General features: G+C 41.0%; 1 protein-coding gene across 1 annotated transcript in view; it reads left to right on the top strand.

Annotated features, from left to right (window-relative positions):
* LOC122799729 (proteinase-activated receptor 4-like) overlaps positions 1-13,300 on the top strand; it is a 101,063-nt gene extending 87,763 nt beyond the window's left edge. Inside the window, exon 2 of the mRNA XM_044068984.1 lies at positions 9,483-13,300. Coding sequence (XP_043924919.1) covers positions 9,483-10,543 — 1,061 coding nt within the window. The 3' untranslated portion in view covers positions 10,544-13,300. The remainder of the gene's footprint in view (positions 1-9,482) is intronic.
* Positions 13,301-14,137: the final 837 nt, after the last annotated feature.

Raw genomic sequence — 14,137 nt, 5'->3', positions numbered from 1 at the left:
ATTAATCCCTACATCACCCAATGGGTTGCCAACTGGCTTACTGACAGAATCCACACTGTAAAAGTAGCCAACTCCAAATCCAGCTCCACAAGCGACAAGTGGAGTACCTCAGGGTTCAGTCCTGGGACCGTTCTTGTTTGGCATCTACTTCTCTGAAGTACAGGCCAACACTAAGGGACTCTGGCTAACAAAGTTCACAGATGACTGCAAACTGGGAGCCATTATTGAATCCCCAAATGATGTGGATACTCTACAAAAGGGCCTTACAGAAACAGATGCTTGGTGCCAGAGCCATGGGCTCAAGCTCAATGCCAAGAAATGTATAGTTATCCCCTTTGGGAATAAAACATGTACCCATGAATTACCACATAGGTGGCAGTACACTAAACACCGAAAGTGTGGAAGAGACTTAGGGACACAGGTGAACAGTGGTCTCACCTTCGATAACCACATCGCCACAACAGTCAGGAAATCCTTTTATGTGCCACACCTCATCACTAAGGGCTTTTCATCCACAAAAAAGGAGGTCATTGTCCCACTGTACTCATCCCTCATTAGACCCATTATAGAATACAATGCCCCATTTGGTATGTACCTCTCAAGACATCTGCAACAGCTGGAAAGGCCACAGAAATACCTCACTAAAAGAATCACAGGCCTAAAGCAGATGCCCTACGCTAACCACCTTAAAAAACTAAAGCTATACTCTGTTGCATATCGTCTACTCAGAGGCGATCTCTGCTTAACATACAAGGCCATGTCAAACCCACAGCTGTTGGACATGCTACACTTAAAGAAATCCCAATCCTCAGAGCCACATGCTCCAGGGATATAAACCTTGTCATCACAATAAACAAAACATGCTGGAGGGATAGGTTCCTGACCCAGAGACTCCCTAGACATTGGAATAGACTGCCCATACATGTCAAGCAGAGTGCCTCTTTGGCCCTCTTCAAAAGGAACCTTGATGATTGGATGGGAGAAAGGAAATTCACATTGGGGATCACATCAGTTGCCCTGCTAGACAGGGGTCCAGGGAAGTAAATAATGTGGGAAGAAATAGCCAGGGAATTGTTATGGCTAGGCTTGTATATGCCCTAGGGCTGATAGCCTAGTACCAACCTATGAACCTATGAACCTATAATGTCTTTGTTTATGACTTCCATGATGATACGTTCCATGGCCTTGCAGACCAGGATCATCAGGCTAATAGGGCAATAGTTTCCAGGATCAGTGGTGGCTCCCCCTTTGTGAAGTGGGATTACTGTTGCTGTGTGCCATTCATTAGGCACAAAGCCTGATGTGAGACTATGATTAAACATGGTGCTTAGGTGGAGAGCCAGTTTGTTCTTAAGTTTGTGTAAAATACAGCCTGGGATGTTGATCAGTCCCATGGATGCTGTGTTTTTGGTTTTAGAGAGTGCAGCTTTTACCTGCATATATGTAATTACAGGGACTCTGCATTCTTCCTGTATAGATATGGGCCCTTTAGGGGGTGAGAGATGGGTAAAGTTAGCATTGAACCTATCTGCCAGGATGTTGGCAATATCAGTTGGTTCTGTAATTTTTGTGCCATTGTACTGTAACTCAGAGCAGATCTGGTTGTTGTCATTGAGACATTGAGATTCTTGACATAGATATAGAATGCTTTATAGTTGCCCTTAGAATCAGTGGTGATTTTGTTTTCCTAGCTAGCTTTGGAGGCTCTTATAAGGGATCTCAGCTTCTTACTGAGGCTGACCAGGCAGCTCCTCCACTCATGGGATTTTACTCTCTTTTGCAACAGTTTCTTCCTTCTGTTGTAGAGTTTATTTATGGCAGGGAACCGCCAGATTGGCTTACTTTTTCTGGAAGATAGTGTCTTGGTTTTGTTTGGGATAGCACTATCCATGAACTCATGAAAGTGCTTATAGAGTGCATTTGTGTAGGATTCAGCAGTCATAACTGTATTGTCCTTCTACATGGGTGTCATGAAGTTCGCCACTTCTGTCTTAAGAAGCATGAAGTTGACTTTGGAGAAATGTTTTACCATGGTTTCCTTAATGGTGGGTGGGGATGGGATGCGGATATCTAGGGTGATTAGCTTATGGTCAGATCTGACCAACAAGGAGTTGATTTCAGGTGTGGAACATCCGTCGGTCACTCATGTTGGTAATGACTAGGTCTAGGATATTTTTGCCCCTGGTGGGGGTGTGGATAAGTTGATCCAGGGCATTGGAATTTATGAATTCCAGAAAGGGTTGAATGAAGGAGTTGGTACATGAGTAGTTTTTTTAGTTAATGGTGGGGTAGTTGAAATCTCCCATTATTAGGGTGTTTGGTTGAACCCTAATACTTTCCAGTATATTAAGAAAAGAGGAGTGGGAATCCTGGGGCATGGGGGGGATCTGCAGCAAGCTACAATTTGGATTGCAGTTTTGCAAGAGTTAGTTGCACTTGGATAACCTTGGATGCATTATGCTGCGCAACTAGCCTGGAGGTGTGGATATCCTTAATGAATATCGACACACTTCCGCCTTTGTTCTAGTCCAGGTCAGAAGGCTGAAAAGTGTGGTATGAGCTATAGCCTGGTAATGCAGGGTTGCTCTCTAGAGCCTTGAACCAGGTCTCAGTCACTGTACAGATATCGATGTTCTCCATTTTAAGGAGTGCCTCAAGTGAGTGCATTTTGAGATTTAGACTTCTAGCATTGAGTAGCATTACCCTCAGGTTTTACTTGCCTATTTCTGTTATGGTGGTGAATTTGTCATTTGAACCTTGCCCAAAAAAGGCACTATAGGGGTGGCAAGAGCCTTAGCCAGTATCTGGAATTCCAGGGGTGACAGGTGTAGGCCATCTCTGGCAAAGCATCGTGGTCTGTCGACCATGTCGTCCCAGCCAGAGAGATACTGTATCCCCTTAGAATGACACCAGAAGCTTAGCCAATTGCTGAAGTCAATAATTTTGTCCTTGTACTGCGGTAACATTCTGGGTGATGGCAGGATGCTACTCAGGGCTAGGGTCATACCTGCCTCGGCTACAAGATCAGAGAGCTCTTCCATGTCTCTTTTCATGTAGTCCAGGGAAGTATGTCTCAAGTCATTCACTCCGACATGGACAATGACAGAGTCATATTTGTACTTGTTGTGGAGTGACCTGAATGCATGGGTTATGTGGTGTATCCTGGTACCCAGCAGGCAGCTGACAGTAACCTTCTCCTTGTTTAGCCTGGTGAGTAGGACATCAGTGTGCCTGACTATAGAGTCACCTATGACTAGTGTGTTGGGTATGTTGGTTTGCATTATGGGCTATGGTTTATTGGCACACTGATTCTGTGGGCTATGTGTCATTTGGGTTGTGTTGGGGGTGGAGGTTGCTTGCGTTTCTTCTTTGGATGTCTCTGTTGCTTGAGCAGATTATTATTGAGAGCCTCTGTGAATGTTTTTGTGATTCTATGTGTGGATTATGGTGGTGTAGGTTTAGTGGGACTATGTGATGAGTGTAGTGTGGTACAAGTGTTTACCTTCTCCTCCTGACTGTCAAGTGCAGTCTTGGTTGGAGAGAGCTTTACCTCCAGTTTGGCTAGATAAGTGCATCTCTCACAGGTTGTGGTGTTGGGTTGTAGGAGGAGAAGGTTTTCTGTGTACGTGACTACTTAATATATTTTCAGTAGACTTAATTTTGAACCAATGCCCACTTTTGTATTAAATGCAGTGCTTAATCAGTTTGTCTTGTGACAAAAATATTTAGCTTATTCATTACTTACTAGTCTGCTGTGTCATCTCATATGTTCATGTGTTTATAGGAGGTTACTAGGCTAGTGCTCTAGAGCCTTTACAAGCCTAGCCATGTTAATCTAAGTAACCCCAGTTGTTCTTTTTGGATAGTTTGCAGAATGAATTTATGGACAGAGCAGGTCTGTGATCAACACCGGCTACTCCTGTCCATGAGGGACATGGGTGCCACCCCAGGGGTGAATTTTCGGTCTCTCATGCAATTTTCTAGTTTGTGTTTGAATAGGGTCACTGAGGAGCTCTGTTTTATGTGACTAGGAAGTCTATTCCAGAAAAGCGTCAGTCTCTGGGAGACATACTGTACCTGTCTCCAGCATGTTCTGTTAATGTCACAAGCTAAGTTTGAGATCCCTAGAGTGAGTCACTCTTGTGTCATTTGACTTGTAGATATGCAGCATTTCCATTAGGGCAGGGTTGGAGTTTGCCCTATAGGCCAGGCACAAGTCATCTCTCAACAGCCTAAATAAGTGATAGGGCTTTCAGGCTGTCCACCAAATCATGGTTTGGAATCCCCCTATTTTCTTAGTGAGAAACCTCTGAGGTCTCTCCAGCTGTTGTAGATGTCTGATGAGATACATGCAAAAGGGTGTATTTCACTCTATTAGTGGTCTGATGAGGGTTGAGTACAGTGGAGTTATAACATCTCTTGACCTGGAAACTATGCCCTTGCTTTTAAGGTGAGCTATGTAGAAAAGTGTTCCTTACTATTGTGGATACTTGGTAGTCAAAGTTCAGATTGCTATCAACCTGTGTTCTGAAGTCTTGCACTGGGTTGGAATTCATGGGGGGGGGGGGGGGTGCTATCAATATTGTAATTTGCAGGGAATTCCATTTTGCCAAAGGGAATAATAATTCATTTTTTGAATTTAGTTTTAGACCATATCTTTGGCACCAATCATTTATTTATGTTAGTCCTTGTAATATGTTGACATCATTGTGGGACTCAATGATTGCTCCCAGTTTGCACTCATCAGCAAACTTGGTGAGTCAAAGGCCATCTACTTTGGCTTGGACGTTTGAGAAATAGATGCCAAACAGTATGGGCCCAGCACAGATCCCTGTGGTATTCCAATGGTGACATGTCTACTGGTGCAGGTGGAGTCACCAATTTTGACAGAATGTCTTCTGTCAGTGAGCCTATTGGCTATCCATCTAGTAACATAAGGGTTAATCCCTATCTGGGAGAGTTTCTCAAGGATAACAGAGTAGGGAATTGTGTCAAAAGCCTTGGCAAGGTCAAGATAGGCTGTGCGCACTGTCTTACCTTTATCCATGGCTAACAGGTTTAATAAGCATGACCTACCATTAATGAAACCAAACTGGGTTGGGTTCAGCATTTGGAGGGCACCTATATCCTTGTTGATAAGGTCCGTGATAATTCTTTCCATGGTCTTACAGATGAGGCTGGTTAGACTTATGGTTCAGTAGTTCCTAGTGTCAGTTGATGGCCCCTCTTTGTGCAGGGGGATTACTGTTGCTGTTCTCCATTCTGTAGGAACATAGCCAGTTCTCAAACTATGATTAAAGAGAACACCAAGTGGATCCACTAAGTCTTCTTTTAGATTGTTTAGTAAACAACCTGGGGTGTTATCTGGTCCACTGAGGCCATGTTTTTGGCCTTGGCAAGCACAGAGATGACCTGTTCTCTAGAAATACTAGGCAAAGTGCTGGTGTCAGGTATGTTTTGGGATATGGTAGGTGGGGATGGGGGGGTGAAGTTTGTGCTGAATCTGTCAACTCGCAGGTTGGTGATATCATCCAGTGTAGTATGAATGATCCCATCTACAACCAGTTCGGCACATAGCTGGGCATTCCCTTTTAGACTTCAGATGTAGCTAAAGACTGCCTTATGATTATCCTTGGCTAGGGATGTAATTTTAGTTTCGTAATTTACTTTAGAAGAATTGACAAGATTTCTGATTTTCTTGTTTAGGTTTTAGGAGGGAACTCTTCTTCTGCAGAATGATATCTCTCTTGCTTTTAGACAACAGTTTCTTCCTCTTGTTATATAATCTGTTTATACTTGAAGTCCATGATGGTGGCTTGTTTATACGGGAAGACCTGTTTTTGATCTGGTCAGGTACTGCAGAGTTTATGCAGTCACTTAAATGTTAGTTGGTACAGGGCATTTGCGTACACATCTGCATAGCGATCATTGATATCTATGATTGTGGATGGTATGAAGCTTTTTACACCATCACTTAATATGCTGTAGTTACCTTTGGTGAGTTTTTTATAACTTTTGTTCCTGTGAGGGTGTCAGTTCCAGTAGTTACATCAAATGCGACTGACCTAACCAGGGAGGCCATCATGCATTGGGAAGTACAGTGAACCCCAGCGTTGGTGAGTACTATGTCCAGAACATTAGAGCCCCTAGTGGGGGTGCACCCTATCTTTTCCAGAGCATTTGTGTTAAAGTCCAGAAACCTCTGGGTGAGCATGTTTTTGCTCATGTATGTACCCCAGTCTATGGAAGGATAGTTGAAATCTCCCTTGACTAAGGTGTAGGGCTGTATGGTGAGGGATTCCAGTAAACTGAGGTAGGTGGTGTACTTATACTGGTTCATGGTGGGCGATCTATAGCTAACAATGATGTGGTATGGTACTTTCCCAGTAGTTAATTGAACACAGAGTAGTTTGAGAGAGTTATGCTGTTTGACCAGTCTTGAAGTGTATTTGGTTTTAATGAAGATGGATACAGCTCCACCTTTGGTTCCTTCAGTCTCATCTTTGAGGACTGAACTTGTGGAAGGCATTGTAGCCTTGCATGGCTGGGGTGCTCTCAGTGGTCTTGAACTATGTCTTGGTAACTGCACTCATGTCATCATCCTCCAAGAGGAGGAGTACTTCCAGGGAGTGCAGCTTTATGTTTAAACTCCTAGCATTAAGCAGCAGAACCTGAGTTTGTCTTGATTAGATTTTGTTACATTGACAAATTTATTTTGACATTGCCTAAAAAGGCACTAGGGGAGGTAAGGGCCTTTGCCAATATCCAAAAGCCTAGGGAGGACAGGTGCAGACTATCTGTAGCCTAGCAACTAGGTCTGTCTACCATATCTTCCCAGTCTGACAGATACTGAATCCCCCCGGACTGACACCAGAAGCTAAGCCAATTGTTGAAGTCAATCATTTTTTGTTTATATTGTGGCATCATGGTGGGTGAGGGAAGGATATTGCTTAAGGCTAGGGACATACCTACCTGGGACACATAATTAAAGAGTTCCATCATGTTTCTCTTCATACAGTCCGGAGTGGTACAGCTCAAGTCATTCACTCCAGCATGGACTATGGAAGAGTCATAACGTTATTTGTTGTTGAGTAACTTGAGTGCATGTGTGATTTGTCAGATCCTGGTACATGATATGCAGCTGACCATGACCTTCTCCTTGTCCATCCTGGTGAGGGGGACATCTGTGTGTCTCACTATGGAGTCACCTATGACCAAGACATTTGATATGTTTTGTCTTAGTGGCTTATTTGATGAGACGTGGGTGTGTGTGTTGATATGTGTAGTGATTTCTTTTTGCTTAGTGGTGAGTTTGGGTGGTGTGCGTTTGAGAGGTCTCCCTTCATTTGTTAGGCTTTTAGTGAGTACGTCCACATATGTGGGTTTGTGTGTCATGATCTTATTTTGTGTGAGAGGTGAGGTTTGTGTGAGAGGTGTAGTGTGTGTTCTGGCAACCTGTCTGATGTCTAGATTGTTTTGACGTGAGAGAATTAACTTTAATTCCACAGCATATTTGCATCTCTCACACAGAGTGTTAGTTTGCTTTAGGAGTAAATGGTTGTCAGTATACATGAAGCAGTTGCTACATTTTCTCATGATGCCCATATCAATCAAGCTGGCAGAAAAATGATGGGAAAATTCCCATCCATTGTGGCAGGATTTTTCTGAATGTCGTATATAGGAAGGAAGCGGGCTAGCTGGACTTAGTCGCAAACAGCAAAAATGAAGCAGTAATTCAATTAAATACAGTTAACAAAGTGCAGTGCTGGCTTAAAATATATTTATTTTTAAGTTTTTTTTAGTGGATGCCTTGGATTTTAGTGCAGATGCACTCCAGGTCTCTGGCTAAAGTTGCCAGACATTGAGCAGCTCCGGTAAACTGAGCATAAACCTGCGCAAACGTGAGGCTTATATACAGCAAATTTAAACAATTTTAACAGAACTACAAATAGGAAAGCCCCAAACTGAGCCTTTGTCCAGCAATCCCTGACTCAGATGGGTCCCGAGCTACACACTTTTGCCACAAGGGTGCAGGGAGGTCTTTTTAATGTAGGATGGCTGGTTTAAGTGCACAGCGACACCAAACAGTCTAGATTCTGCAGGTCTGAATTTAGCCTATGCTATATAAGACAATGAAGCACCATTTCAAAGAGCAGAGTAACAAGCAGTCACGAACAATAAAAATGAAGCAGTAATTCAATTACATACAATTAACAAAGTGCAGTGTTGGCTTAAAATATACTTATTTTTAATTTTTTTCAGTGGATGCTTCGGATTTCAGTGCATATACACTCCAGACCTCTGGCTAAAGCTGACAAATATTGAGCAACTCTGGTAAAGTGTGTGCAAAGCTGCAGAAAAGCAAAACTTATATACTAGCAAATTTAAACTGACAAGTTTTAAACTTAAATGGGTAAGTTTTAACACAACTACCAATGGGAAAGCCCCAGACTGAGCCTTTCTCCAGCAAAACCCAACTTAGATGGGTCCTGAGCTATATACTTCTGCCACAAGGGTGCACGGAAGCCCTCTTAATGTAGAATATCTGGTTTAAGAACACAGTGATACCAAACAGTCTAGATTCAGCAAGTCTGAATCTAGTCTATGCTATATAAGGCAAGGAAACACAGTTTCTAGATGGGAAGGAGTAAAGGAGAGTCACTTAAAGGTCAAAGTGAGAGTGTTTAGTAGTATACCGTTAGATGACCTGCAGTGGTACCACCCTCTGCACAAACTGGTAGCTCTTTGAGCAGCTTTGAACAGTGGGAGACTATGGAGAGCGATTCCTATAGAAGATTTTAATCTGGAGAGGTTTGCTTATACGCAAGCATGGGGAAGAGTGTTTGTGCATACCAGCAGGATGAAAGACTTCTATAAAGTTAAACCATCAGGCCAAATCAGATAAAAACACAATAAGCTATCAACCAGTAGTTCCCACCTTGGATGGCTGAATTTAGCTCTCTGCTTCCACCAGAGTACAAAAGAACCCTCCCAATGCAGAACAAACTGGCTTTAAGCTCAAATGCAGTAACAAATGCTTTCCAGCCAAAAAAAAAAGAATTCCTGCAATATCATGAATCCTTGGAAATAAGTTCCCTTAACTCTGAAAAATGTTCACAGCACACAAAAACTTTGCAAAACTTAGCAATATTTCAGCAAACTCAGGAGAACTTTAGCAAACTCAGAACAGCTTTCCCAGTATCAGAGGAGGTTAGGAAATATCAGACTACTGTTAAAAGAGCCTAAGAGCAGTAAAATAACAAACAGATGGAGTTTCTTTAATGAGTGCAGGCTGAAAAACAGTGATAAATTCAACTAAATAAAAAATGCAGCACAGAAGTGTTAAATATTACTGAAACAGTTAGAGCAAGTGCAAAAAATATACTTTTTCAAAAGTGTTACCTATAAAGGGTACATGTCACTAGACTTTTATTAATGTAATTTTTTTCCACCTAATTCTTATTTTCTTTTCTTTTTAATAGATAAGCAACCAAGTGGTCCTAGAGGAAGGACTTTTACCAGCAAAGTAAACTGTTCTGAATTAATTGATTGCAAGGAGGATCTTCTTAATAGTTCTCTTGTGACACAGGCTGTTCCTGTATTTTACTGCCTAATTTTTATAATAGGAATCCCAGCCAATGGACTTGCTATCTGGGTTTTAATCACCAAGATTAAAAAGTTGCCAGGTACAATTTTCTTAATAAATCTGGCCTTTTCTGACCTGCTTCTCATCTTGGTGCTGCCTTTTAAGATTATGTACTACTTCCAAGGAAATGATTGGAGGCTCAGTGAATCTATGTGTAGCATAGTTACAGCATTCTTTTATGGGAATATGTACAGCTCCATTCTGTTCCTAATGATTATCAGTATGGACCGCTACTTTGCTTTGGTTCACCCATTTCAGGCCAAGGGCTTCCGGAGAAAAAGATTTGCAGTTGCGATTTGTATGGGGGCGTGGCTAGTCATCGCGCTTGCTATGATTCCACTGATTACCTTTAAGCAGGCTTATAGCTGCAAAAGCAAAGTAAGAACCATATGCCATGACATCTTGCCTGAAAACACAGTCTCTTTCCTCAGGAACTACTTTATCTGCCTTGTCAGCTTGGGATTTATCCTTCCTTCTATTGTAATTGCAGTTTGTTACAGCTTGGTTTTGTACAGTCTCCGGCAAAGCCGCAGCCCTTGCCACCGTGCCGTGAAGGTCATTGTCATACTTCTCCTCCTGTTTTTGTTCTGCTTTCTCCCCAGTAATGTAGCTCTCTTGGTTCACTACTCACAAAGCATAAACAAAGACATTGCTTATTACTGGTATATTATCTGCCTGGCTCTCAGTACATGCAACAGCTGTCTTGATCCTTTCATTTACTACTACGTGTCAGATGACTTCAGAGAAAAGATGATGGACTCATTCCGGCATTATAGAACAGGTGCTTCACTGGAACAGTCAGGATCTGCCTCTCAGGAGCTTGTTCAGTCCAAATCCACTTCACAGATGAGTGCACAGGCATCCCATAATACCACCATTCAAAGACCTGTGGTATAATCAGATCATGGCATGCTCCATAAGACAAAGCAGAGCAGCTACAACATCTAAATCCCCAGCGTTCGACTTACCTCTCAATGGAGTGGACTGAACTGCTTGTAGAATGCTGTGTGCATGATGTGAATTTCTGGTATATAATGTTACAGTGCATGAAATGCTATGTATGTTTCTGAGACGTCTGACAGCATGCTTTTTAATGAATTACATTTCTTTATTTATGATGTTTAAAGGTCTCAGAATTCATAGTGAAGTCTTTCATGGGTATATTATAGAGTGAGGCAACATTAGTAAGGGGTAGTGGGGTTCATTAAAGAGGAGGAGAGGTTGAGTGAATAGGCAGAGATTGGGAATAGGGAAAGGTAGAGGCTGTGAATGAATGTGTTGGATAATGCCAGGCCAATTACAGAATAAAGGGACCAGAAAGAACTGCTGCAAATTCAATGCAAACTAATTAGGACAAATTGAAAGGATGGGATTCTCCTCCAAAAAAAAAAACAAACAAACAGATTAAGGCGAAGGCTAGTAGCATCATGTATCATCATTTTTAGCAATACATGAAAAGGTGATATAAAACTGTAAAACTGACAGTACAGAGAAGGGTACATAACAGGAAGGCATATGCCAAAAACAGCAGGCTATTAGTTTTACCTCAGTATTATGGTACATTAGGCATCAAAATCTGGCCACCTGTATGTTAGTATGGTGCATTGTCAAAGATGGCATGCATTCTCTGCAAGGGAAAAGTATCAGAAGGACACTTGCATGACCAGAGGAAATATACATTAAGAGCTGTGGGTGTAACTTGCTTAGAATTTAGAAAAATTAGAGACAGAAAAAAATGAATAAATAAGTTGTCTGCCTGAACAGTGAGTCTTTCTGTATTGTCTGTGAATCAAACTTTCTATATAAAGACAAAAGAGGGAAACAATTAATAGGCTGTTATGGGGGGACTAATGAGGGGACACTATGTTCATGGTTTGGAACTTAGCTTTTGTGTTTTGCTTTCAGGAAGGAGACTGGATAAGGAGCGCTGGAGAAAGGGTGCCCATTCCCTCTCCATTTGATAGAAAAAAGTATATCCCACAACTAAAAGAAAAAAATTGGAGAGCAAAGGATATGGAAGGAAAACAAAATCTAAAGGGTGGGGTGAGTGATTAAAATGTGAGCTGTAAAAAAACAAGAATTTGCATGTGAACAATGGAAGATAAGGTGTGCAGTGAAATAGACGGATACCTTCATAGGGTATAGCTGGCACCCGTCTGACAGACTAGAAATACATTCTTTTTGTCAGCTTATTTATATGTATGTAAAAGCACATGGGAGTAGTAATATGTGATGGTTTTAAATTAGTCTGACAATGTGCAATGGTGATCAGGATGTTGGCAGCAGACCCTGTTTGAAATACTGGCAGCACTTCTGAGGAACCCCCTCTGCCAAAAAAAAAATGTGTATTAAACATGCCCATGGAAGAATAAGTAAGTATGTAGTAAGTGTGCAGCAGAATTAATGCAAAGATTAAAGGTGGCTGCAGCAGTGAAAAGTGAAGAGGAATAAAGTTTATAGCATACCGTGGGTGTACTCAGGAAGGGAGATGATAACTTTCATAAAAACAAAGGTGCTGAAGGACAATAGGGTACAGCTTAAAGGTAAAAGGAGATGTGAAAAACAGTGCAAAGACATATATTCCTACTACTTAGTCAGTGTTAGATGCCCAGGACAGCTTTCTGATGTGATAACGTGTTCTCTGAAAATGGACCTAGTAAACATAGTCAAGGCATCAAATAGCTGTAGTTAGGGGAAATGTTAAAACTGTTTCTTAGTTATCACAAATAGTTAAAACTGTTACTTAGTTATCACAAATAGTTAAAACTGTTAGTTATCACAAATCGTTAAAACTGTTACTTAGTTATCACAAATAGTTAAAACTGTTACTTAGTTAACACCTACAGGTTATCTAATAGGTATCAATGGGAGCAAGCAGGATAGGTTGGTTGTTCTTATCTGGTGACAAAATGAATACTTCTTTGGTTTGTAGCATCAGCTTTTTCAGTGTATAATCATGTGTTTGTCCACAGTCTGAGAAAGAATCAGCAGGTGTCAGATATACTTCCTTGTTTTGAATATTGTATCACGTGCCATTTTCTATAAAGAAGACAACACTAAAAGCTGTGACTGGGGTGAAGGCGTATGCTAACCACATATCTGTGTCAGTCAGGAGAGATGAGACAGGAAAACAGAACTGGAATATTCCTCTCAGCTGCTGCAGAAGTTGGCATTAGTGGAACTCAAGTGATGCTGTGTTGGTGTAAAGTTTCATTACTACTGACAATGTAATATTTATTGGCGTAAATATTTGTTATTGCTGAGGATACTATAATTTATAAAAATACAGATGGGGAGACAAACACCAGGTTTTGCATCTTTTCTAATTATTGCAGTTAAAATAAGAAAAGAGATTATTTTTCAGAAATATAGATATATATGAAAAGCAGTGTGCTGAGTGAAGGGATGATGTACTGCAACAATTTCATGTTTTTTACTGCTGTAATCCACACTTAAATAGAAATAGGAACTGCAGTATTGCTACATATCTATATTGCAAACCTAACCTAATAATTCAGACAAGTCAGTGAATGATTAAAAAGGGTTTCTGTCGGATGTTTATTTCTCTCTTTCTTATAACTACTGCCTGAATCATGGCAAAGGTTTACAAGAGACCACAAGGTAACATAAAACCATTAAATATAATTTTAGAGAGATGTGTCTATCTGTTTGTCTGCCTGTCTTCATCATTCTATCATTCATATTTATATATCTGTCTGTTAAAGGTAGGTTAATTAGTAGATAACATGCATACATAGATACACACAGACACACACACACACACACACACACACACACACACACACACACACACACACATGCACGCACGCGCAAATGCACACACACACATGCACACACGCACACACACACACACTCACTGAAAGAAATGGTTTGCACACTGGAATTATACAGTTTCAGGTTGAGGTTCTGCTATTCTTCTGCCTTATGTTTTATTTATTTAACCATTTTTAATGAGGTAAGTGATTTGATCCTGAGTGATTTTTTTTTTCATCCATTGCTCAGGCCATAAGCTCAATGGCAAATGTAATATACACAAACAGTTTGATTAGCCAGTAAATCATCATTTCTTTGGGAAAGAGGAAAAAACAGCAACACTCGAAGGAAACTCATGTAGATACAGCGCACAAGTTAAACTTCATGCAGACAGTAACTGGAAGTGAGGACTGAACTCTACACATGAAATGAGAAGCAGAAGCAATAAACATTGTGTCATCCCAGACGTTTACATTAATATGGGCGTTATGAATACAATTTCCATCTGGAAAGTGTGAGATACTTTTCTGTTGTTGGAAAACATTTTCTTTTTACAGGAAGTAAACAGAAACCATGGACAAGGAATCATACACCACTTAAAGAATTTGGTGAGTTTTTCCAGCTGTCACATGATTGAAATGCATTCATTTCTTTTTCAAAATAAAACAAATAGCTGCATGCAGACTAATCATTTTTTTACAGGTGGCTTCAGGCAAT

The sequence above is a fragment of the Protopterus annectens genome, chromosome 4.part0 (assembly GCF_019279795.1).
Source record: "Protopterus annectens isolate FY-2018-M chromosome 4.part0, PAN1.0, whole genome shotgun sequence".
Lineage (NCBI taxonomy): Eukaryota > Metazoa > Chordata > Ceratodontiformes > Protopteridae > Protopterus > Protopterus annectens.
Note: the sequence above shows the minus strand (reverse complement) of the source record. Positions and strands in the feature narration are given on the sequence as shown.